At 41.2% G+C, this 24,079-nt stretch overlaps 1 protein-coding gene across 1 annotated transcript in view; it reads right to left on the bottom strand.

The window, feature by feature from the left end:
* LMO7 (LIM domain 7) overlaps positions 1-24,079 on the bottom strand; it is a 234,079-nt gene that overhangs the window by 172,661 nt on the left and 37,339 nt on the right. The window contains exon 3 of the mRNA XM_068267863.1: positions 1,837-1,907. Coding sequence (XP_068123964.1) covers positions 1,837-1,907 — 71 coding nt within the window. The remainder of the gene's footprint in view (positions 1-1,836; positions 1,908-24,079) is intronic.

The raw sequence follows: 24,079 nt of genomic DNA, 5'->3' as shown, positions 1-24,079 counted from the left end.
GATACATTTAAGTAAACACAATGTAACAAGTGTGGAATGTTACACACTCTCTGGCTGTCCTCCAGCTCCTGCACAGTCAGAGTGTGTGTCACATTTTACACTTGTTACATTGTGTTTACTTAAATGTATCTATCTAAACTTCGGATGTGTCTGCATTTCTATCCATGGAACTTTAAAGCTCTATGTGTAACCCTTCCAATGCTGGTCTAGTTAAAAAAAAAAAAAAAAAAAATGCTGGTTGCATATAATATGCTGTAAATAATGTTTTAGAGCAAAATTGAAATGCAGGGTTATATTCCGCTTTAAGGCTGATTTGGTTGAATTGGTGAGAAATCTTCAGTATATGGCCTACTCAATCAACCAATATCAGGCTTAAAATGCTTGATTGGGTCGACTGGTACGGGCAGAAAATTTTGGCTGCTCAGCGGTGGATCGGAAGGCGCCTGTCCCCAGGCGCTTTTGTAATGTAATGCACGGGATAGACACTTTTGGAGCATCTAGTGGTCACAGCGCCCTCAGTGTTCGTTCCCTACATTACACTGTACAGGGACCACCAGACTAGGGCCACACAATTGCTGCATACTACCGACAATGGCGCGCGGGCGTGCGTGCGTGTGTGTGTGTGTGGGGAGGGGGGTGGCTTGTGCAGTCTGGAACTCTGTCAGGCACCAAGATTTTCAAAGATTTCAGGCTGCAATCGAATGAAAATCTGTGTGCAATGTGTGGAGGCTATAAAGCAGATGGATCCTCTTTGTGATCAGATAATGATTGAAGAGGGATCCAACTGCTGGCTGTATTGACTGACCAGTGTATTGCCACCTCGAGAGATCTTAAAGAGAAACATTAACCGAGAATTGAACCTTATCCCAATCAGTAGCCGATAACCCCTTTCCCAAGAGAAATCTTTTCCTTTTCTCAATAGATCGGGGGTATGTACGGCTGATATTGTGGTGAAACCCCTTCAACAGTGTGATTTCATGACCTTAGTCAGTTTTCTGTCGTTGCATTGTAGGAAATAACTAAGGATGTCGCCACCTGTGATCAATTTCAGAATGTTAATCAGGGAGAGGAAAGATTTAACAATGAGCAAACGCTGACTAAATCTATAAATGAATAATGTAAAAAAATAATTTATTCATTATGTTTTCACTACTGTTCCTCTTTAAAGTAAACCTGAAGCAAAATATACATAAAAAAAAGTAAAGTGGTGGGACAAAGCACTTGCTGCCAAAGTTCGGGGAGGTGGAGTGGGGAGATCCGACACCTGTCAGCCCCCACCCCCCCCCCCCCGGTCACCATACTTAGGTAGTTTAAGGCCACCCCTGCCCTAGCATGTTATGTGCAATGAAGCTGCATATTTTCAGGATACAAAAATGGGAGACGGGCAATTAAATATTATTATTTCTCACCTCAGCTTTTTTAAGGGTTAATGACCAGCAGGAGGCAGGACATGGCAGAAAGAGTGTGGTAGGATAACCAAAATTCCTATTTAAGGAAAATTGCTGAGAAAGGAAACTGCACCATACTGCATAGTTTGTTATATTTTGAAGAAGGTTGTACAGTACAAATGACTGTTCAAGCTTTGTAAATTTCGATGCAGAGAGCACAGCATACTTCCGTTGAATAGTTTCATTGGTGTGGCTCTTATGTTCTCGCACTGCAATCGTTCCTGCAGGGTGTGCTGGGCCAGGTAAGCATTGTCTGCATGCTTCGCATAGGCTTGGTGGGAACGCTGCTCACAGATTTCATTGTGGTGTGGTAAGGATTTAGAATACACACCCTGATTTTTTCCTTCTGTAACTCTAAACATCAGATATGTTTGGTTTGGATACTTACTCACAAAGCAGGACTCCATTTTCAAGCGCCGAGCGAAAATCTTGCTTTCCAAAATTTCTGCCTGTAACTTCCTAGGGGAAAAAAAAAAAGTTTTTTTACAACCTCATAACCATTTCTTAACCTAAATAGATAGGTGTACATAAATATATATATGAACTAAGTATTTATCTTCTTTCTGCAACATGTAAATTTATAAATGTCCCATTTGTGCATCTGTAGTGCAATGGGAGGTTTATAGAAGTCCGGTTATGTTGAAGAGAAAGTGCGCTGTGGGAGCGTGCTTATGCACATTTATTCCCTTCAGTTTATGGCATGAAGTGGCTGCCAGACTTCTTGCAAGAATTTGCATTTGAAGTATCTGCATTATGTACAGTACACCTTTTATAGACTACAGACTTTCTACTTATTCCATAGCAGCAGCCAATGCCTATTGATTTGTGGATGGGCAGTCTGCCGATCATGTACTTGCACATTTCATCTTCCCCACAGCTACAGCAGTCAGTAGGTTTTCTCCAATTACAGACAGTGGCGTAGCAATAGGGGTTGCAGAGGTAGCCACCGCATTGGGGCCCTTGGGGCCGGAGGGGCCCCGTAAAGCTGTCCCTCAACTGCAGTATTAGCTCTTTACTGGTCCTGTGCTTGTAATAATCACTTCTATAGATGCTTTGAATAATGGTAGTTATTAACAAGCTGTTCCCCATCCCCCTCTTGCACCTCTGACACTGTAGTTGTCATTGGCAGATTTTGGTGCGCCATATCAATTGTTATATATATATAGAATGCTTGGGGGGCCCCATGTATAACTCGCACCGGGGCTCCTAGCTCCTAAGCTACACCACTGATTACAGAGTGTATGGACAGGTTTTAAAGTACAGACATGTGAGGGCATTCAGACTGTTGGATCCACTCTTGGGATGCTGCAATCAGGGACAACCTATTAACATGCAATGTCAGCTTGGCTGATCTTGTGTACTGCTAATCAAGAGGAAAGGATAAGAGTGTTTAGGCATCAACAGCACCACACAGTATTAACTGATAACTGGAGGGAGAGGGGTATAGAGGCCGTCATATTTATTTCCTTTAAAGTGAACCTAAAGTCACTTAAAAAAAACGAGATTAACTCACCTGGGGCTTCCCTCAGCCCCCTGCAGACGATCGGTGCCCTCGCAGCTCCGCTCCGATGTCCCAGGACCCGCCGGCGAGCACTTCCGGTTTGGCCGTCACCGGCCGACAGGGATGGGAACGCGAGTGATTGTTCGCGTTCCCAGCCTGTATATCGCCCCCTATGCTGCTATTGCGGCCAGGAGGTCGCAATAGCAGCATAGGGGGCGATATACAGGCTGGGAACGCGAACAATCACTCGCGTTCCCATCCCTGTCGGCCGGTGACGGCCAAACCGGAAGTGCTCGCCGGCGGGTCCTGGGACATCGGAGCGGAGCTGCGAGGGCACCGATCGTCTGCAGGGGGCTGAGGGAAGCCCCAGGTGAGTTAATCTCGTTTTTTTTAAGTGACTTTAGGTTCACATTCAAAGAATACCAGTTTAATGATCGTTTAATGATCGTTCTTGCATCAGTAGTATCAGAAACACACCTAAAACAAGCATGCAGCAACTCCAGTGAAACTTCAGCCAGAAATATCTTATGCTTGTTAAAAGTATTATTAGAGGCAGTGGATCAGCAGGACAGCCAGGCATTTGCATTATTTAAAAAGAAATACAAGTGGCAGCCTTCACGTCACTTTCACTTCAGGAGTGCTTTAAGACAATCCAATCTGACCAATTGTTTTATCCCCAGAATCAAGCAGAGAGGCTGGGAGACGACCATACAGAAACCGAATTATTGCTCCATCAAATTATAAACTCTCAGATTGGACATCGCGCCGGGTCTGTCTGTAGCTTAAAGTGGGACAACCTTTCCCAAATTAAGTTACTCCACAGGTCAATCCTCAGATTGTAAAGAATAAAAATATCTACCATTATATGTTTAGTAGGAGAAAGCTTACATTCTTAGCAGATCGAAATTATATCTTTACTGCCGAGAACCAGTAAAAATTATAGTGTAAACAAATGGTGCCTAAACATATTGGCTGAAAAGGAGAGACAAGAAGGCCATGGATAATTAGTGAGTCATTCTTTTCTTCTTGAGACAGTCCCCTGGCCTAGAGGAAGGCAGGGAGTTGTCCAATATTAGTGACAGCAACAGGCATGCAACAAACTATTTTACATACAATATACCGATTCTATATACGGATTCCATTTTAAAAAGGCAGGGCTCTATAAAAACATTGTAAGTGCTGGATCTTTGCTGCTGCTTGAGCAGCTTGAAAAGGTTACCTAAAATTAAGGCCACATTCACAGTGCTGTGTTGCAGAGTGAGGCATAACGCCCGTTCTGGAATGCAGCTTCCCGCACAGCAATGCACCAACTGTTCACAGTGTGGCGCTTGTGTTATGGTATAACGAAGTACGGTATGGTAACATGCATGCAGTGCGTTACCACAAAACGTGCCCATTAATGGTTACAGTGAGGCAGGGGTCACACTTATTGGCTTTTGTGTGCATTTTCTTCACAGAAAAACAGATTTTAACTGAGAACTCATGTTAATCAATGGGCTAGGTCACACTTGAATGCAGATTTTGCGTGCAGAAAAAAAAAACAGTAATCTTCCGCAATGTGTCAGTTTTCTCTATAAATTGAATAAGCAGCTGTAAGGCAGGGGTCTTTCAGTTTTCTGAAAAGTGTAGAAAACTGAAAGACAAGTGTGACCCCTGTCGAAGTATACCTTCATTGACTGTATGCTTCACTATATGCGACGCAACTCACAAGTAAGGCGGGGCACCGATTTCCCTATCCCTTGTGTCTCAAGGGACTACAGTCACTGTGAAAGTGGCATAAACCTCCTTTCATTAGTTTGCTAAATGCTTGCTCATTTTTGAAAGGTTCCAGTTCATTTTGTCTTTATTCAACACTGTACTTTGGCTAGAATAACGTAAAGCTCTCACAAAAGGTGGTTGAAAACACCTCTAGTACTTTTTGTACTCACAACAGCATTGCCTGTGCCAGTTTATTATTTCTTTCCCAGTTTCCCCCCTGAACAGTTTCACACTTGACTGCTGAACTGAAGAATACTATAGGGTGGTGATTAACTGACAGTTTTATTGTTGCTGGTCATTATAGTGTCAGGAAGAGAAGGACTGTCATCAGTATCGGTGGCCACATGGAACAATTACCGCAGGGAAAAGTCACTGCAGCATCCCTACACTGGCATTTTGAATTTATATAGTGCCAGAATTTGCCATGGCGCTGTATAAAATCGAGAATATGTGGTATATACAGATATATGAATAATGCAACAATAGGATACAATTATCACAAACAAAGCAGCTTATGCCTGGTACACAAGATGAGATTTTCTGGCAGATTTACCGCCAGATCGATTATTTCCAACACATCCAAACTGATTTCCGATTGATTTTCCGCTCACTCCTATGGAAAATCAAATCGGATATCAGATCATTTTGGAAAATAGTCGCTCTGGCAAAAAACCTTCCAAAAAATCTCATTGTGTGTACCAAGCATAAGGGATTGTACACAGAGGTGGAAAATATGTACGCACATTACACAGCATTATTAAAAGCTTTGGATAGATTCAGGGCCGGGCCGAGGCATAGGCTGGAGAGGCTCCAGCCTCAGGGCGCAGGGTAGGAGGGGGCGCATAATTCATTCAGCTGTCATTAGTAACTGTGTTTGAAGCAGAAATAAATAAGAAAAGGGGATACATGGCAGTGATTGCAAGCCAGATAACTAGATATTAAGGTGTTGGGGAGGTTGTGGGCCCTGTGGCGCCTCTTAGTCTAATAGCAATCAGTGTGTGACGGCTGGGGTGGGAGGGATGGAGGGGCGCACTTTGGTGTCTCAGCCTTGGGTGCTGGAGGACCTTGTCCCGGCTCTGGATAGATTCCTGCCTTTCCAAGGCTCCATTCTAACAGGCTAAACAATGAAAACAAGAGGAAAGGGAAACTGTGTACTAGGATAGTGTGTAGGTCAATAACAAATTAAAATGTCCCTAGTCCCTTTTAGAGAGGAGTTTTCTGGTTACTCCTGTTGCATTGGGCGAGGAATGGAGGGATTTAAAAAAAATGTTTTTAAAGTTTTCATGGAAGATTTAAGGCAGGTGACTGGAGGAGGAGAAGATTAGAATATAGGTAGCAGATCAGGAGGTTGTGAATGAGATATCTGGAGATAAGTGCAGATTGACTAACACACTTTAGTTTAAACTCAGCCAAGGTGGCTGCTAAAGAACTATAGAATGTGTACGACGGCCCCAATACAACAGTGAGAGCTACAACATGCCTGATTCATCATACCCCAGTGCAGTTCTCCTTGTTCCACCCCTTCCATTGTGTACTGCACAATGCGCCTCTCCACACCCACCCCCCTCCATAGTGAGAGAATGCGTCACTAGCCTGCAGGCAGGCAACAGGTCTATATAGCCTCGGCCCTGAACTTTCATCCAAGAAATCGTGTACCTAACCCTGCTGGGTGGCAGTAATCTGAAGTGCGTACCAAGTTTTAACCTTATAAATTACAAAGTTTCTCTCTGGAGCTTCAGCTAAATGAAACATTGAGCAGCTCCATTGACAAAGAAGCTCAAAGTAGAAAATTACCAGGTCTCGACCTGGATTTAAAGGCTATAACAGCTTAATTCTTGTAGGTACACACAATGTCTTGGCACATAGGCCTACATGCTGAAACGTTCTGTGTAAATATGCTGTGACACAAAGAATTGAGCTTTTATAGCCTTTAAATCTAGGTAGAGACCCAGTCATTTTGTACTTTGAGCATGTTTGTCTACATCTCCTCTGGGCCCAGGTGCTGACTGGTTGACTCCCTGGGGGTTTAACCGTTGTGAGCAGTTGAGCGATCAGACAACCTATCTTGAATGACTGTTGACAAAACACCCAAACCTATTCCCACATTCAAGAAGTGCAAATTTCAATGAATAATCTGCCAAGGATGTGAAATCAGATATGAACACAAACAAACCATCCCCTCCATGTCTGGATCAATCACCAGAGTCAGGACACAACATCCCAAGTCTTTAACTGTACAATCACATACATTGGGCACAGCATGTCCTCAAGATCTCCAGATAATCTTTAAGACAATCTAGTTATTATATATTCAAGTTATGCAGAAAATTATTATATGGAATGGAATGTTTGACGTGAGAGGGATGGTAACCGGCATTGTGCTTTAATCATTGTGAATTCATGCCATTTTGTATTTAATTGTACCTGCTCCTCATTTTTTCCTAGCCAGTCATTATTGGACTTCCTTACTGAGCTGTATCACATTATCTGTGTTTGGTGTAAAACGCCATAAATAAAGCTGGACTATCTTGGAACACTAAAGAGTTTAGTTTATACAGTAGAGTCCAGTTTTCCAGAACTCTACTCACCAGCTTCACAGTGGTGAAGGCCAACTTCTTAGGCTGTTTGTTGGCTCTGATGTGCTTAACCACTTAAGCCAATCTGGACGGATATATTTGTCCAAAAATCACCACTTAAAGGCAATCTGGACGAATATATCCGTCCAGCAGTGTTGCTGCCGTTGTGCAAGCATATCTGCATGCAGGTGGCTCGTTCCTACGCTATTACAGGGAATTGATTGCTGAGGAGGAAGAGTGTTCCCCGAGGCAAACTATTCCCTGCAAATAAATCGAATGCCTCCAATCAGGAGGTATTTGATTCATAAACCGAAATGTAAAAAAAAAAAAACAAAAAAAAAACACTTGCACTTGCAGAGTGCTTAGCGCCACCTAGTGACAAAAGAGTAAAATTAAAGTAGAAATGGAGAAAAAAAAAAAACACCCTAAATAAAAACAAAATAAAAAAAACACATACTCCCGTGCCCATTAACTTAACAAAAAACAAACAAACAAACAAACAAAAAAACTACATTAGTTTGAAGAAAAATACATAAATTACTTTAGGGACTAAAAACTTTTTAATGTATTTTGTGAAGGTATATTACTATATAATGAAAAAATGCACCTTTATTTCTAGATAAAAAAATTTTGCACCATACATTGTACTAGGGAAATATTTTGAAAGTTGCAAAAATTGGGACAAATGGGCAAATAAAATGTGTGGCTTTTATCCACAGCAGAATGTTTTATTTTAAAACTATAATGGCCGAAAACTGAGAAATTATTTTTTTCCATTTTATTCCTGTTAAAATGAATTTAGAATAAAATAATTCTTAGCAAAATGTACCACCCAAAGAAAGCCTAATTGGTGGCAAAAAACAAGATATAGATCATATAGGTGTGATAAGTAGTGATAAAAGTATTGGTGAATGAATGGAAGGAGCGCTGACAGGAACATTGCCTTCGTCCTGAAGATGAAAACACCTGCGGGCTGAAGTGGTTAAAGACTGGGTCCCACGGCTCCCCCCAAGATTTTTATACTGTCAATTACTGTATTTTAACCTCAGCGGTAATGCCAAGTCTGGCTCAGGACGGAAATCCGCAGCTCAGAGCGGTAATCGTGTGCCTGAGTAGGTTATATGCAGGAGCTGCTGCAGATCACTCTGTGGTATGTTTTTGGGGGGTTTTCCCCCTTGTTTTTAGGGTCTAAAAGCATGTGGAAAAAAAATTGCATGGCTTTTAGACCCTAAATCCAGAAATAATCCAAATGCTATGGAGGTTAACACCAACTCTCAAGCAACCAGAAAGCACACTTATCTGGCGTCAGCTGATCCTTGTCGGTGCCAAAGACTCTACTGCAATGTTATTTACAAAGCGCCTCCATCTCAACATTCACTTATCAAAATAATCTCTTCACACGTCGCTTCTTTATTGCCCACATTAATATAGAAATGGCTAGCCTGACACGTGGCATGGCTACATATTTAACAAGGAAAACAGGATTGTTAAACACTTTATTATTATGTCACCGACATGCTGCAGTTCCATAATTAATTCACTAATCAGAATATAATGGCCAGTGATCACAATAAGTAAAAGGTGTGGCAATGAAGGCATGGAGAAACATGTGAATTGTGAAACTATTTACTCTACCTTCTTATCTAATCCTGAAAGGCGTTGTACCAGTACCTTCAAATAACAACACAGGATAGCAATAAAAATATCTAATAATAACTTCCATATAAGGAAGAGGTACGCAAGGACGGCAGATGATGAATCCCTGCCTACACTAAAAAATAGCCATCTTGCACAAAGCACAATCACGTTTTCCTAGAGAGGTTTGTACGGATTTGAATATTTGGTTCAACCAAACTGCTGTACATTACTATGAGGTTAACAGAACGAGAACCTGGAGGTCTCCAAGATTCAGGATTGTACACTGCCTTTGGTTATGTGACTCGGCTGTAGACGTTAGTGGTGATGCTTCTATGAGGGTAACCTGGGCAATTATGCAGAGCCCTCTGAACCTTAAGAGCTCCTGAGTCATGGGCTGCATAGATTACAACTATGACCAGGATCCTGAGAGGAGAGGTTGACTGAAGACCTCCTCCTTCCGCCATCCCAATACAGAGATCTATACAGATGCTTGAAAAATCTAGTATAATAAGTGGTATTCATCCAGTCCTCTCCTGTCTCATTCATTCATGAGTTGAGTGACAGGAGTCAGTGTTCTGTAAATCTATTTTGGCTGTGCGTGTTTTTTTCTTCTATATGCACACCTGAAGCGTGCTAAACATTAATTTATAACACATGGTGGACTAGAGTACCAACTATTCACCATCCTCCTCCTGCTCACTGTCTTCTGGATGCCTCCCATTCTAAGATCTCTCTTCCCTCCCCCCACTGGTGAACACACGATTCTGAAGTGTACATGGGCAAGGTCTGAATCTCACATGCTAATGAAAGAAATCGCTTGTGCACTATTTTGTGCACTATTTTGTGCACAACTGTTCCTTTTACTGGGCATGCACAGTTCAGTGCAGTATTACAAAACAAAGGGCTCAGAGTTCATTTTCTTCAGGTCCTTAAAGGGACTCCGAGCTCACAATAAAAAAGAAAGTTGAACTCACCTGGGGCTTTCTCCAGCCCAGTGCTGGTCGGGAGGTCCCACGACGGCGTCCTGGCTCCTCTCCAACACCCCGATCCGGAATGGCTGTCAGGCCGCAGCCCGGGCGACACTCTCCCGAGTGTCGGGCTGCTCCTTCCGCGGATGACGTCACACGCCGGCCGCCTCGCGTCATCACGGCGGCCGGCGTGAAAGTACTGCGCATGCGCGTTTAAAGCGCGCATGCGCAGTACTTTCACGCCGGCCGCCGTGATGACGCGAGGCGGCCGGCGTGTGACGTCATCCGCGTCATACGCGGAAGGAGCAGCCCGACACTCGGGAGAGTGTCGCCCGGGCTGCGGCCTGACAGCCATTCCGGATCGGGGTGTTGGAGATGAGCCAGGACGCCGACGTGGGACCTCCCGAACCAGCACTGGGCTGGAGAAAGCCCCAGGTGAGTTCAACTTTCTTTTTTATTGTGAGCTCGGAGTCCCTTTAATCCTAAAACTAGCCGTGGTAGAAGTGGAGGAGAGGTAGGCTCTCTAAAGAACCCTCCAGGTACACATCCTATATGGCTGCTACAGGAGATAGGAACTGCCTAGACATGCTCCCTTCCCAGAATGCATTTCTGGATACAACAGGGTGCTGGCGCAAAGTGCCCAGCCTCCCAAAGAGTACATTAACCAGGCTTTTGTCCTATTACTCAGGATTTCTGTCTGTATAAAAAGAAGGAACTATGCTCAATTCTGCCTTTTAATCTTTCTTTGGTTGTGGGTCTGAAAATTAATACACCCGTACTGAAAACCCTTGTGAGTAACTAAGACCAGGAAAAGACACTCAAAGAGCTTAGAAATATTAAGCATACACATTGTCATCAGTCTGGAATGTGAAAAGACTATGTGATACACAGCCAAAGTCTTGTCCAGTCTACTTAACAACAATTATCTCCTGTAATTTTTGAATGTATACCAGTTGGACAACATTTCTCTAATGCCAACAAATGCTCCTCTAGTAGATACAAGCACCACAATGTCATCAAAATGAATACTCCGCTCTTCAAATGTCATCAGAGAAGATTAATATCCTTTAGAAAAATTCATTATAAACCAGCTTACAGATCAGTACATTGGCTAACTACTGCCTCGAAGGAAGAGTACAATTTAGTTTGTATTATTAGTGTTCTATTAGAAAATGGAATGAAGAAGTTCAGGCTTCGGGCCTTATACATGTGACAAAAGGGGCAATCATGCTGTATTGTTCTATGTGCCTTCATCCTGCCCATGCATTGGCCTGGAAAACAATCTCATCCAAAAGGCTAATTATACAAGCTTAAAAACACACACTGCTCTTAAAACCTTCCTTATATCTGCAATTTATCTGTGTTAGACTTAACTCCAAAACCGGTTTGATAGTGTACCAATGTTTGAACCTCTGCACTGGTTCAGTGTCTTTTTAGTACAGTGTGTATCACTTTTTCATTGCTACATGTAAAATTACCAATCTTCATCATCTAGACTGTTATATTTAAATACATCACACTCAGGCAAATGTGAGCTTCAATTAGAAATGGTGGACAGTTGCTGACCCACATTAAAAAATGAACATCTAATGACTATGGGTACCTACACAGATAAGAACAGCAAAGTGGCAAGGCACAGTCATACATTTCATTGATATCACCCTTTGTTCAATATTTTTGGTACCCAATATGGCACAGCCCTCTCCAGGGTTACTTAGCCTGCCAGATAACATAGGGCACACATAAGTTAGCAGTGCATTCAGCACTTTATTGCTGCAAACCATTACTTACTTGGGTTACTTACGGTGCAAGGGTTCAGCAGTGACAATGAGCATCAGCTATAGTAAAGCTGAGCGCAGGGGGTTACCTTGGTTCTCGGCTACAGTGGGCACTGGGCAATCGGCTACAACATAGGTGGGGGTAGAGGTGTGTGTGTGTGTGTGTGTGTGTGTGTGTGTGTGTGTGTGTGTGTGTGTGTGTGTGTGTGTGTGTGTGTGTGTGTGTGTGTTGGGGGGGGGGGCTAAGGGAAGAGTGTGGGAAAATGAAGAAGTCAATAGTGACATTACTGATATTCTGCTATCAGCTTCATAAGGCACCCAAGTTGGGATGGTTTTCTACCATAGCATTAAACGTGGTATTTTTCAGCCCCTCAAATACCATGAGTGAAATCTCCATTTAGGCGAATAGGTCAATATGCACAAGAACTAAAATAGGGGGAAGCAATTTAGTGTGGTCAAGGAAATGGCGCATGCAGCATCTGTGGAGTTACCAACCAAAAAAAACACATGACAAGGTGGTTAACTGGCTACACTTAAAAGGGCACTATGGCAAAAAAAATTGTAACATTTAAAATATGTAAAAACAAATAAGTACATTTCCAGAGTAAAATGAGCCATACATTCCTTTTTTCCCTATGTTGATGTCACTTACAGTAGGTAGTCGAAATATGACAGAAGTGAAAGGTTTTGGACTAGTCCATCTCTTCATAGGGGATTCTCAGGGATTTTTTTTTTTCAAAAGCACTTGGTGAATGGCAGTTGCTCTGTTCAACTGCCAAAAAAAACTGTAGCGATCAGGGAAGCTGGCCAGTATCGTTGTTTAAATGTTTTTTAGGTAATATCTTTATAAAGAATAAAAGCCTTGCTGAGAATCCCCTATGAAGATATTCTCTAAAAATCATTTAAACAATGATGCTGGCCAGCTTCCCTGATCGCTAAACAGTTTTTTGGCAGTTGAACAGAGCAACTGCCATTCACCAAGTGCTTTTGAAAATAAATAAATCCCTGAGAATCCCCTATGAAGAGATGGACTAGTCCAAAGCCTGTCGCTTCTGTCAGATTTCTACTACCTACTGTAAGTGACAGCAACATAGGAGAAAAGTAATTTATAGCTCATTTTACTATGGAAAAAAAATGTACTTATTTGTATAGGTTTGCAACATTTTAAATTTTTCGAATGTCTGTCACAATTAGCTCTAGGTAATCAACCTCCTAAGCTGCACATTATATGAGTGAAACCCTCCACCCTCAAATTTGTAAATTGTAAATCATAAAAATCAATAATAACATGCGCTAGTTTAAGAGCAAAAAACGTTTCACTATTTATTCAAAGTTAAAAAAGCCTTAAAATCTTAAATCATGGTGCACCAGAGTACCTATTATGCAAACAAGCCACCCTCTCATACACACACATACAATAGAAGGGCCCTTCTATCTAATCAGCTTCCCCCAATAGTAGCCACTTCCTACAAAATGTTCGTTCCAAAAAGGGTTAATACTCCATATGATTCCTTCGTTGCAACATATAATCAAAAGTTCCTTTTGTAGTGGGTGTCTCAGTTCAACCTTAAGCTTCAAATATAAGATTCCAACTTATTCAGTTTATATTGGGCAATATCCGCATAAACTCACGTGTCCCATAATATAGACAGTCTATGTATTTTCATTAATCGTATGAATGTTATGGTGGATTGTGTATAGATAGGCCTCTGCTGTGGTTTTATTTAAGATTACAGTAAGAAGAATGCATATTATGTCCACTGGCAATGTGTAATGGGAGCCTTTCACCTTAAGAACTAAGGATCCAACAGAGCATTTAAATACGGGTGGAGCAAAATGGCAACATGATACTATAAACAGAGCGGAACTGATCGACCACTCTAGCATTACCAAATCCTCCTGATGAGGGCCAACGTTATTGGCTGAAACGCGTAGAGGTCGCTTTAATGCAAAAAAGTATCTGCTTAGGAGCCCGGGATTGAGCAGGCTGTGCAAGCGCGCAGCAGCCGCTCGTGAACAAAGGTCCAGAGGCTTACGAGGTGACGTCACCCAACCTGACACGCAAGTCGGATCAGCTGAGCGGAAGTGCGGCGAGCGGGGCTCTGAGCCTGACAGACGGAACCCACGTATGCCGCAAGAAAGACGCCGAGAGAAGCTGAGACAGGCAGCGAGCAGAAGTATCTTGTAAGAGCAAAGAAGCTCTGAGTGGAGGGATCTACCCTGTGAGAAGTTGCCATAGACTGTCTATATTATGGGACACGTGAGTTTATGCGGATATTGCCCAATATAAACTGAATAAGTTGGAATCTTATGTTTGAAGCTTAAGGTTGAACTGAGACACCCACTACAAAAAGGAACTTTTGATTATATGTTGCAACGAAGGAATCATATGGAGTATTAACCCTTTTTGGAACGAACATTTTGTAGGAAGTGGCTACTATTGGGGGAAGCTGATTAGATAGAAGGGCCCTTCTATTGTATGTGTGTGTATGAGAGGGTGGCTTGTTTGCATAATAGGTACTCTGGTGCACCATGATTTAAGATTTTAAGGCTTTTTTAACTTTGAATAAATAGTGAAACGTTTTTTGCTCTTAAACTAGCGCATGTTATTATTGATTTTTATGATTTAAATTTTTCACAATAGTGCCCCTTTAACAGTTGCATGACTGGACATTCCTGGTGCATTATTGTCGGTAGAAGGACAGCAGTATCAGCTAAAATCGGCCACAGAATGTCATCCTAGCACTGAAGGTTGAACACCACTGCACTGCCATTCACCACCACAATACAGTTCACAGAGCTCCAGCAAATGTATTTTTAGATCTCCCACCAGTGATCCTCAATGACCCATTGGTTTATTAAGAATCCTCATTGAGGATTTTAAGGATGTGTTGCAGTGCTAAGCCTTGTTCAATTATATGGGAGAGGACAGTGTCTCTCACAGTAATGCACATAGCAGTGAACCCATCAGACAGTGCAGCCCATGCACTGTGATATCCTTGCATACGGCGCACTGATGCACTTTGCCGAAATGAGCTCAGTGTCCATGCTCCCTAGTTCTTCAGAATAACCTATCCAAAACATCAGAGGAGGTTTTTTGAGTCACAGCGGGAACTATAAAGATAGATTTTTACACATGTTCCTTTTTTAACAAATCCAAATTAGCATTATTATGATTGATTTATATAGCGCCAGCATCTGGCGCTGTACAACAGCATACAGGGTATAACAATCCAAAATAAACAATACAATGATTAATACAAGACAAGAGTGAATTACCACGAAATATAGCAATAAAAGATATGGCATGATCAAAAACTGTCGTAATCCAAGTGTATAGAAAAAAAATGCCCACAACAATACAGGAAAGCAGAATAATCCCAAACACTCCATACTGTACATCAGCTAGTAAAGAAAATAACGCTTAGGTTGGTTTGCCTTCTTAGGTCACCACGAGCTGCTTGGTTACTGTGTAAAGAAAACAACAAACAGGCTAAAAAATGCCTCAAAAAGTAAAGGCTTGTAGGTCAGACCATGGATCAGCCATCTTGTATACTGGTGCTACCAGCCAGCACTACACCTCCAAGGTGCAATCAAAACTTATGGTGGGAATACACTGTTCGATTCTGAGCCATTTAGATGGCGCAATAGATCATTTCCAAAAAGTCTGATCTCCAGTCCGATCATTTTGCCACTCGATTCCACATTGAGCACAATGGAAAAAGATAAGAAAAACGAGCAGAAGATAAGATAATCGAGCGGGGAATCGTTTGAGTGGGAGAATCAAGCGTCAGAATCGAGCCGCGGATGCCCAGCATAAAGCGAAGATGACTGAGAAGATAACTTCCACCATCAGGGAAACTACCCCCGCTTTGATAAAATCTGAGTGGGACCCCTGCTCCGATTGTGCTGCACTCCATATTTAATCCTAACCATACCTACCTTATGGCGCAAATCGATCTGGTACGGTTTTGATTGTTACTCCGTTTACTGCCTGAATTTTTTGATAATCTTAATTGTGCTGTATCATTCTGCTGGCACACTTTTCATATGCGTCTCATAAGCTGTGATATTATCAGGTTCTATGTATTTCAGCCCGTTTTATTCTTTTTATATGTCATTTTCTAAATGTCATAATAAAAAAAGTTGAAGAAAAAGGCAATAAGACATGAAGTGATAGTTTCTATCCATACACTACCGATGCCACCTCTGCTGAACTGCCTAGCTGCTTTCCCCCGTCTAACCTGCATTCAATATGGGCAAGTTTATGAATACATCTTTAAGAAAAATGCTTTATCAAAAGTTTGGCTCAGATCTCCACAGACCATAGCTGAACAACCACAAAAGTTAAATTAAATATTCTCCAAGACTAGATTGCTTGTGTTTTTAAAAGCCCCACTGGCTGCATATTAAAGAAATGCATTGGACAAATAATTAAAAAAAAAACAAAAAAAAAACAAGGGTTCCAGACCAATAGCATGCCACTTATATATAAACCATACATACGTGCAGAAGTGTCTGATTTATGCCCATAGCAAGGCTAACGCCGCAGTATTTATATTAAATACAATGGATTGCATCAGAAATAAAATGACCTTTCACATGTGATGTTGTATGAAAGGTGAAAACTACCAACAATAAAAAGACCAACACAAATCAGAAAACATATTCTTATAAGAGAGCAGCTAGACACCATAAAAATGCCTTGGATTGTTTTGCTGGTGATAAAACAAAACTCACTGGAGAAAAAGTCAAAGTCCTGCAGTGAGTGCTGAACAGCATTCCTGAGTTAACTCCCTACACACTACTGGCTGGACATTTACGACATGGCCTAGTGTAACAAGCATGCTAACAAGTATATAAATGCCATGCACTCACATACCTCATCACATGGATGGGAAGAGTATTCCCAATATCAATGCACTATGACTGTAGCCGTGTTAGTGTTCTTGTAACATCAAATAAGGCGGAGGATGAAGTAGGGTATTTTTTATTTACACCCTCGATAATGGTTTTAGGCTTAGCTTTTGGTTAGCATTTCCTTCAATGTGAAACAGGGCAACAGATCCCTTTGTTGAATTTCCCACTAGTATAGAATTTACATATACATAGAGATGACATTAACAGAAGGGTTAAATTGTGGAACGGGATTCATGACACCTTATGTAACATGATTGATTTGGCTTCATGATCTTCAGAAACCTGCTGGATTTCATGTATGGTTGCACTAACTCACTGGCTCCAGCCTGCTGATCACCTGACACCTAACGGATAAACAGTAACCAGCACAACTGTCATCTTCGTGTTTACCATTTATCTGCATCAGTGTTTTACTTCAGCTTACATCTGGAAATATGCCTGAAGAAGGGGACTAGATCCCAGAAAGCTTGCATCATTTAACTCTATTAGTTAGCCATTGAAAGGTATTATTTTTTACAAAAAATTTGTTTTTTTCTACCTATATAATTTGTTTGGCTAACACGGTACAGAAACTTTTTTGCTACTATCATATACACAGAGCAATGAATAGCATTGCCAGAAATGCACGATAATCTGTTTATGAAGAAACTTAAATGTAAAGAGCTCTCCACAAGAACTTAAATGTAAGCTAGTAAATATCACGTTTATTAATGCATGTTATTAACCAATCATTCAGCCTCATGGAACTGATTCCCAAGTATAATTTGGGTAGATGATGTACATGCCTGGTTAATAACGGACCTTACAATCTGACCAGAAGCTCATGTATGGATGCATGCAGGCAGATACACATACTACATCCGCAAAAACAATGTATAGGTAAGTATCTGCCTATTCTCTAAGTGGCCACTCAAACTCTCTGATCCTGTGTTATATAACAGCAGGACACACAGAAAATCTTGACCCTTGACTCTTCTGGACAGAAATAGAAGGTGCTCAGGCCTGGCTCTTACACATGCTTTTTTAAGCAAGTGACCACCCTCAACGTGTAATAAATAATGCTACAGCATAGGTTACTAAAATGTAAACTTTAAAACACTTTCAAGTCTGCAGCCAGTTAGGTTTTCCAGACATGCTAAATTGTGCTTCCTTGCAGTCTTTGCAACATTTCTGGATCCCCAGTTCTCTGAAAGTAGAAATATGGCCTAAGAACCCTTTTGAAACCTAGATGGCCATATGAGTGGTCATATTCATATTAGATTACAGCTGGATCCAAATAATGTCGATACATAAAAGTTTCACATTTCATACTTTCGTATGACGGCGCCACAAGAAAATATCAGATTATGGGTTTCAGAGAAATATTCAAAGAGAAGAGCCTACAGAATCATGTCCTAACTGCGGTGCAGATGTTTGGGCCCTAAAGGGCATGGGGCCCCTGTGCAGCTGTATGGCCTGCACAGGACTATGTCAGCCTTAGAAAATCATGACAATTAGACATTGCTATCTACGCACTCTGATATAATTGTATATTGCACACCAATAGGAGTTAATAGGCCCCAACCATCCCAATTTGGGTGAGACAGTCTTAGATCCCCCACCCCTTGTCCCTCCTCCTCCTCACCAAGTCCCTGATGCAGGTGGTCTCTCCAGCAAATCAGCCAATTTTGGCGCATCGATGCTGATTATTAGGGCGCCGCCATAGGCCGTGATGAGAATTACGGCTATAGTAGCCAGAGCTCAAATTAGAAAAAAAACAGGTAATTCAGCAGAGAAAGAGATGGGCCGGAAGTGGTAACCACTGTAAATGACCATCTTTTACAGCTGTGCAATCACTGTGACTAAGCACCACAGAACCTGCCAGACTGCCAGCGGATCCTGCCAGCTATATGGTGCATTCTGCAACACAGATATACTATTACTCTAGCATAGTGTGAACCCAGTGTCAAAATATCTTTATTGGCCAAGTAAAGAGGGGCGTTGTATAACCATGGCAACCCAAGTGGTTGTGAATGATGAAACTAATATGCTTCTGCATTAGCACATTGATAGATGAAGTGATACAGCACAGCTCTAGAAAAGGTTAATGCTAAATCTATAGGGCTATGATTATGCTATACATTTTTTGCTTTGTTTGCTGTTGGCAGCAAGTTCTGAGCTTTACACTACTGATCTACTAAAGCCATAACATAATGAGCCCAAAGCATCCACCCTTACTCAGCAAGAATGAGAACACGTTATTCAGCCACTAATAGGTTACATGGTTAGACTTGAAAAATAAATATATACTAGGGCACTTGTAATTTGATGCCATAGTATTATATTGAGGTCTTTCAGAGACTTGTCTCCCCATTCAAAAGCCACCGTGCATACATTTCCAGGTGTTTCCTGTGAAAGATGAGACAAATGGGCGTACTTATTAGAAAATGGGATAGAAATCCAGAATAAAAAAAGGTGTTCATCTGTCATTGTCTAACCAGCAATAGGAAACATAACTTGTTCTGGTTCCTTGCTCCTGTTCTAATAAAGACGTTCCAGTGTAAATAAAGCTTTGGGGGTCACTGGTGGATTCATAAAAGCCTTTAAAGACACGCAAAAACACAATAAGCCAGATTTCCTGAAATCACAGAATAGGCAAGCGTGCTTCTTCACTATGCATCATCATTATCCTCTAGACAGCAGTATCCATAGCAATCACTGTGTGCAGACATAAACAACCATGATGTGCAAGGATCCACAGCCACTAATGGTCACCTAGATTAAAAAAAAAAATTGTCTTCATTATTTCTCTGCCTTAAAGGGGCATTATGGCGAAAAATTGTAATTTAAAATATGTGCAAACAAATAAGAAGTACGTTTTTTCCAGAGTAAAAATGAACCATAAATTACTTATTATGAAGAGATGGACTAGTCCGAAACCTGTCGCTTCTGTCAGACTTCTACAACCTACTGTGACAGCAACATAGGAGAAAGGTAATTTATAGCTCATTTTACTCTGGAAAAAACGTACTTATTTATGTTTGCACACATTTAAAATGTTATAATGGTTCGCCATAGTGCCCCTTTTAAAGGAAACCTGAAGCTACAATAATATGGAAAAGAACACTGTACTATTGTTGACTTTTCAGGGGAAAAAAAAAAAAAGTATATGCATGTTCACTCACTGACCTGAAGTGAGGCACTATGAGGGTCCTTTCATGCTAATATGAAGCTGAATTTTTGCTTAGGCTTTTAGTTATGCAAATTTGCAGCAAGAAAAATCCGGTATAACTAATTCACTTGTTATTCCACTGATCCCCTACCTCCAATACCTTCTAAAATAACTCCAAATGAGTATGCAGATCAGGTATTCTCACTCCAGCTGATTCAGTTACCTGTATGCTTGCTGCAGGTTTGTGTAGTGTACAGGACTGAAGGCAAAACCTCAGTAATGCATTTAAAGGATACCCGAGGTGACATGATGAGATAGACATGTGTATGTACAGCGCCAAGTGCACTAATATCCTGGCCATGTTCCTTTTTTTACTTTCTCTGCATGAAATAGTTAGACATTAGGTATGCAAGTGACAGTTGATGTCTGGGTTGGACTAAAGCATAAGGAATTACAATCATAAAAATACTTTCCTAGCAGGAAATGTATTCTGAGAGCAGGACAAAGATAGGAAGGGTCAATAGTTCATAGATTTTTAGCTCTGGTAGCTCTGGCATACGGCAATGAAGGTGTCATTGAGCAGAAACAATCAAACAGTAAAAACTTAAAAAGTGGATTTTAAATATAAAATATACCTGTGGGATATATTTTAAAAAGTAATTTTTAGGAGGAGGATAGATACAACTGTTTATCTCATCAGTCTATTTTCACCTCGGGTGTCCTTTAAGGAAATGGCATTGCTATCATCCAAGTCATTGCGCCAGAATTGGACAGACCAGGTGGTTAAGCAGGAATTTACTGGCTTATTGAAAAACTTCATGGGATGGGTGAAGTCAGAGAGGTCATCCACCTTCCAGGCTCTTTGCGGTGGACAGAAATAGGTTGACCTGAAAAGTCCATTTAAAAAAAACCTATCTAATGTTTGAAGGTCCCCATCTCTTCCACTGAAGACGTTTTATCTACTGAAGGAGGAACAAGATGAAAAAAAGAAAAGAAAGCAATCAAAGATCCCAATTTGGTGTTCTCGGTTGATAATCTAGAACAAATTGAAGGCAGCTATGCACACTACTATGGGGATAAAAGAAGATCCATAGATGTCTCTACCATGGGCAAAATGGTTTAGGGGAAAGATCAGACTGCTTTCATCCAAGTCCATGAGAATCTTAAAAGAAATTGAATGAGTGGAAGATAATCTAGATTGGTGGATAGTTAATAGTCACAGTGATTGCACAGCTGTAGTGGGGGCTAGTTAATCAAATTGGAAATCAGAAATTTTGGGGCCCAGCACCAAAGCTAGAGCTTTCTTTACTCATAGTATTCTAACAAAAAGACTTCCATATTGAAGATGCAGGAGCCTTGAGAGATCCACACTAGAAGATAATTATTTACTTAGAGGTGACCGGAAATCATCTACTTGTTTCAAGCAAGCTGTGGCCTCTACTGCAGAAGCCCAGTCCTTAGGTTTGCTTAGATCAATTAGAGATGCATACTGCTGGCAGTACACCAAAGAAAACCCGAGGTGGGTTATTAAAATCTTAATAGGACCCAGAGGCATGTCATGTGCATATTGAAGTACACCTGGGTCGCGGCTTGGTTTCCGATTGGAGGAAGTTAGTAGAGGCGGGGAGAGTTTGCATAGAGGTGGCAATATGGAGAAGGCTAATTGACAAGCCTTGTGTAAATAAAGCAGGCTAGCAACAAACAGATTGTCGCTGGAATGGCAATCTTTTTAGGGGGGGACATCAGTGCGCAAGGGGGGCTGGTGGCGGCGATATAACAAAACAGAGGCATGTCATTATGCACATGACATGCCTTTGGATCCTATTAAGATTTGAATAATCCACCTCGGGTTCTCTTTCCCCATTTCAGGCAGTCCGATATTTCTTGGGAGTCAGAATAACTGGCAACCAGAACAATAGCCACTTCTCTGCCTGTTGGGTTTTATTCTGCCCTTTTGATCTCCAGCAGACGGAGACAAACTTCTAAATCAACAATTGCTAGTTGAATTAAGTGCTATCCTTAAGGTCCATTCTACAAGAGTAATTTCTACATCTTGAGAGGAAATGAAGCCACAATCAAGCAAATTTGTTGAGCAGCAAAGTGGTCAAGTTCTAACACTTTCCTAGATACTATAAATCCCACTCTAAATTTGGTTAACATTACATTTTTTCATTTGAGGCATCCTGGGTTTTTTTTCTTTTTTTTCTAACTGAACTAACGTGTCCCTAACATATATCCAGGGCTGTGGAGTTTGAGTCGGAGCAATTCTGGGTACCTGGAGTCGGAAGTTTCAGAAACCGAGGAGTCAGGAGTCGGATGATTTTTGTACCAAATCCACAGCCCTGGTAAATATTAGACTAAGGAGTTGAAGTCGAGGAGTCTGAGCCATTTTGGGTACCTGGAGTCAGAGCCATCTTGGGTACCTGGAGTTTGAGGTTATATAAATTGAGGATGAGCAGTCAGATGATTTTTGTACCGACTCCACAGCCCTGAATCTGTGAGAAGTTAAACATTTTTATGTGCACTTCCTGACCAGTAGGTGTGGAGGGGGAGATCTCTCAGGGTGATGGCCTTTTGATTCATGGAAAATATATTATTATTGATTTATTAAGCGCAAGCATCTTCCATGGTGTTGTACAACAGCATACATGGCATAACAATACAAAACAAACAATTCAACAGTTAATACAAGACATTGGTAAATTATCGCTGACGCAGTGGATAAATCAACTACACATTTTTTACACAGGAGTTTTACACAGGCATGCACACACATTACACAGTATTGTGAGACAAAAAGAGAAGAGAGCCCTGACCAAAAGGCCTTACAGTCTAAGGGTGTAAGAAATAGGACAATAGGTGAAGGAAAGTTGTGTAGGAGATGGTAGAAATGGTGGTCAGTGGCCAAAGTGTCCTAGGAAGGAGAGTATGCTTGCCTGAAGAGGTGAGTTTTCAGATTGTGCCTAAAAAGAGTAAGTGTGGGTGAGTGGCGGTAATTCTAGAGTGAGTGAGTGTGTGTGACGCAACCTAATTGAAAGACTAAAAAGAAGCTTCCTATATTCTGTACAGCTTTGCTAACTAGAAATCACATTTCAGAAGGAAGTGACTGCAGCAGAATTGGCAATATCATAACATGAACATGGTCTTCGGGACAAGTGATCTGTGAACTAATTCTGGTGAACAGCTCTGCTTTATCCCATTAAATACATTAAACACACTTAGGCCCTCTCACAATGTAGCTTCTTAGAAGACACCAGATGCATTAGCTAGACATGAAGACAGTTCCCATGATCACCTTGCTTTTCGGAATGCAGAAGAAATCAAGTAGGTTAGACATTTGCCTAGCAACTACTGAATAATACTCTGGCTGAGCATCTCAAAACAAACAATGCCAGGAATTTGGAACCTGCAATGATGTGATTAATACAACTTGTCACCCATGGGGTGGAGGCATTCTGACATGTTTACATGAATCCAGTTATGCACGGAATTATTTCATAGTTAGTCATCCCAATGTCACCGTAAACATGTAGACAGGATTTCACTCAAGAAAAAAAAATGATGTATCAGTCTTGCAGACTCCATTGTGCAATTTTCCACTATCACACCTTAAAAAGGCAAATAAAAAACATCACATTTACAGCTTGTTCAAGCTCGCTGGAAATATTTGTTTGGGTGGGGAGTTTGATTTGCCAAGTGGAAAACCTACCTACGATTAGATGTCTAAATCAGAAGATTAGAATAGTAACAATGTAAGTGCGCTTGTGAGAGCACACTATACTTTCTAAAAACAACCAAACAAATATTCACCAGAACAAACCATGCCATTATTGACTTCAGCAGCATTAAACCTTAGCAAGATCCACCAAACGTAAAAGTTCCTGTGCCTAGATATACAATACCACTTCAAAGGATAACATGCCAATTCTTGATGTACCAGATTTGGGTCCTGAAGTAAAATGGAAATGTTATATAGTATAATGCTGTGAGTTCCTAGTGACTGTGGTGTGTGAAGTCTAGGCCTGTGTAGAGAACAGAATCTCAGCACTCTTTATTCTTTCTTCTGCCTTCATGTCTACAAAATATGGCTAGCCCCCAGCCCGATTATGCTGTAAATAACAGAAAATTCTTCCCCGCTACACTTTATTTTATTACCTTTGCACTAGCATTATTTTAATGCCAATTCTGAAAAGTCCACAAATATTCTGTGCAGTCAAGTGCAGGCATGTGTAATTTGCTTTATGAAATAAGAATACATTGAGATAGCCTGACCCCTGCTGGTTTACAGACTAAACAATTGCATAGCTCTTTTACTTTGCATGTTAAAAGATAGAAGATCTG

Source organism: Hyperolius riggenbachi, chromosome 2 (assembly GCF_040937935.1).
Source record: "Hyperolius riggenbachi isolate aHypRig1 chromosome 2, aHypRig1.pri, whole genome shotgun sequence".
Classification (NCBI taxonomy): domain Eukaryota; kingdom Metazoa; phylum Chordata; class Amphibia; order Anura; family Hyperoliidae; genus Hyperolius; species Hyperolius riggenbachi.
This window is presented reverse-complemented; position numbering and strand designations above follow the sequence as displayed.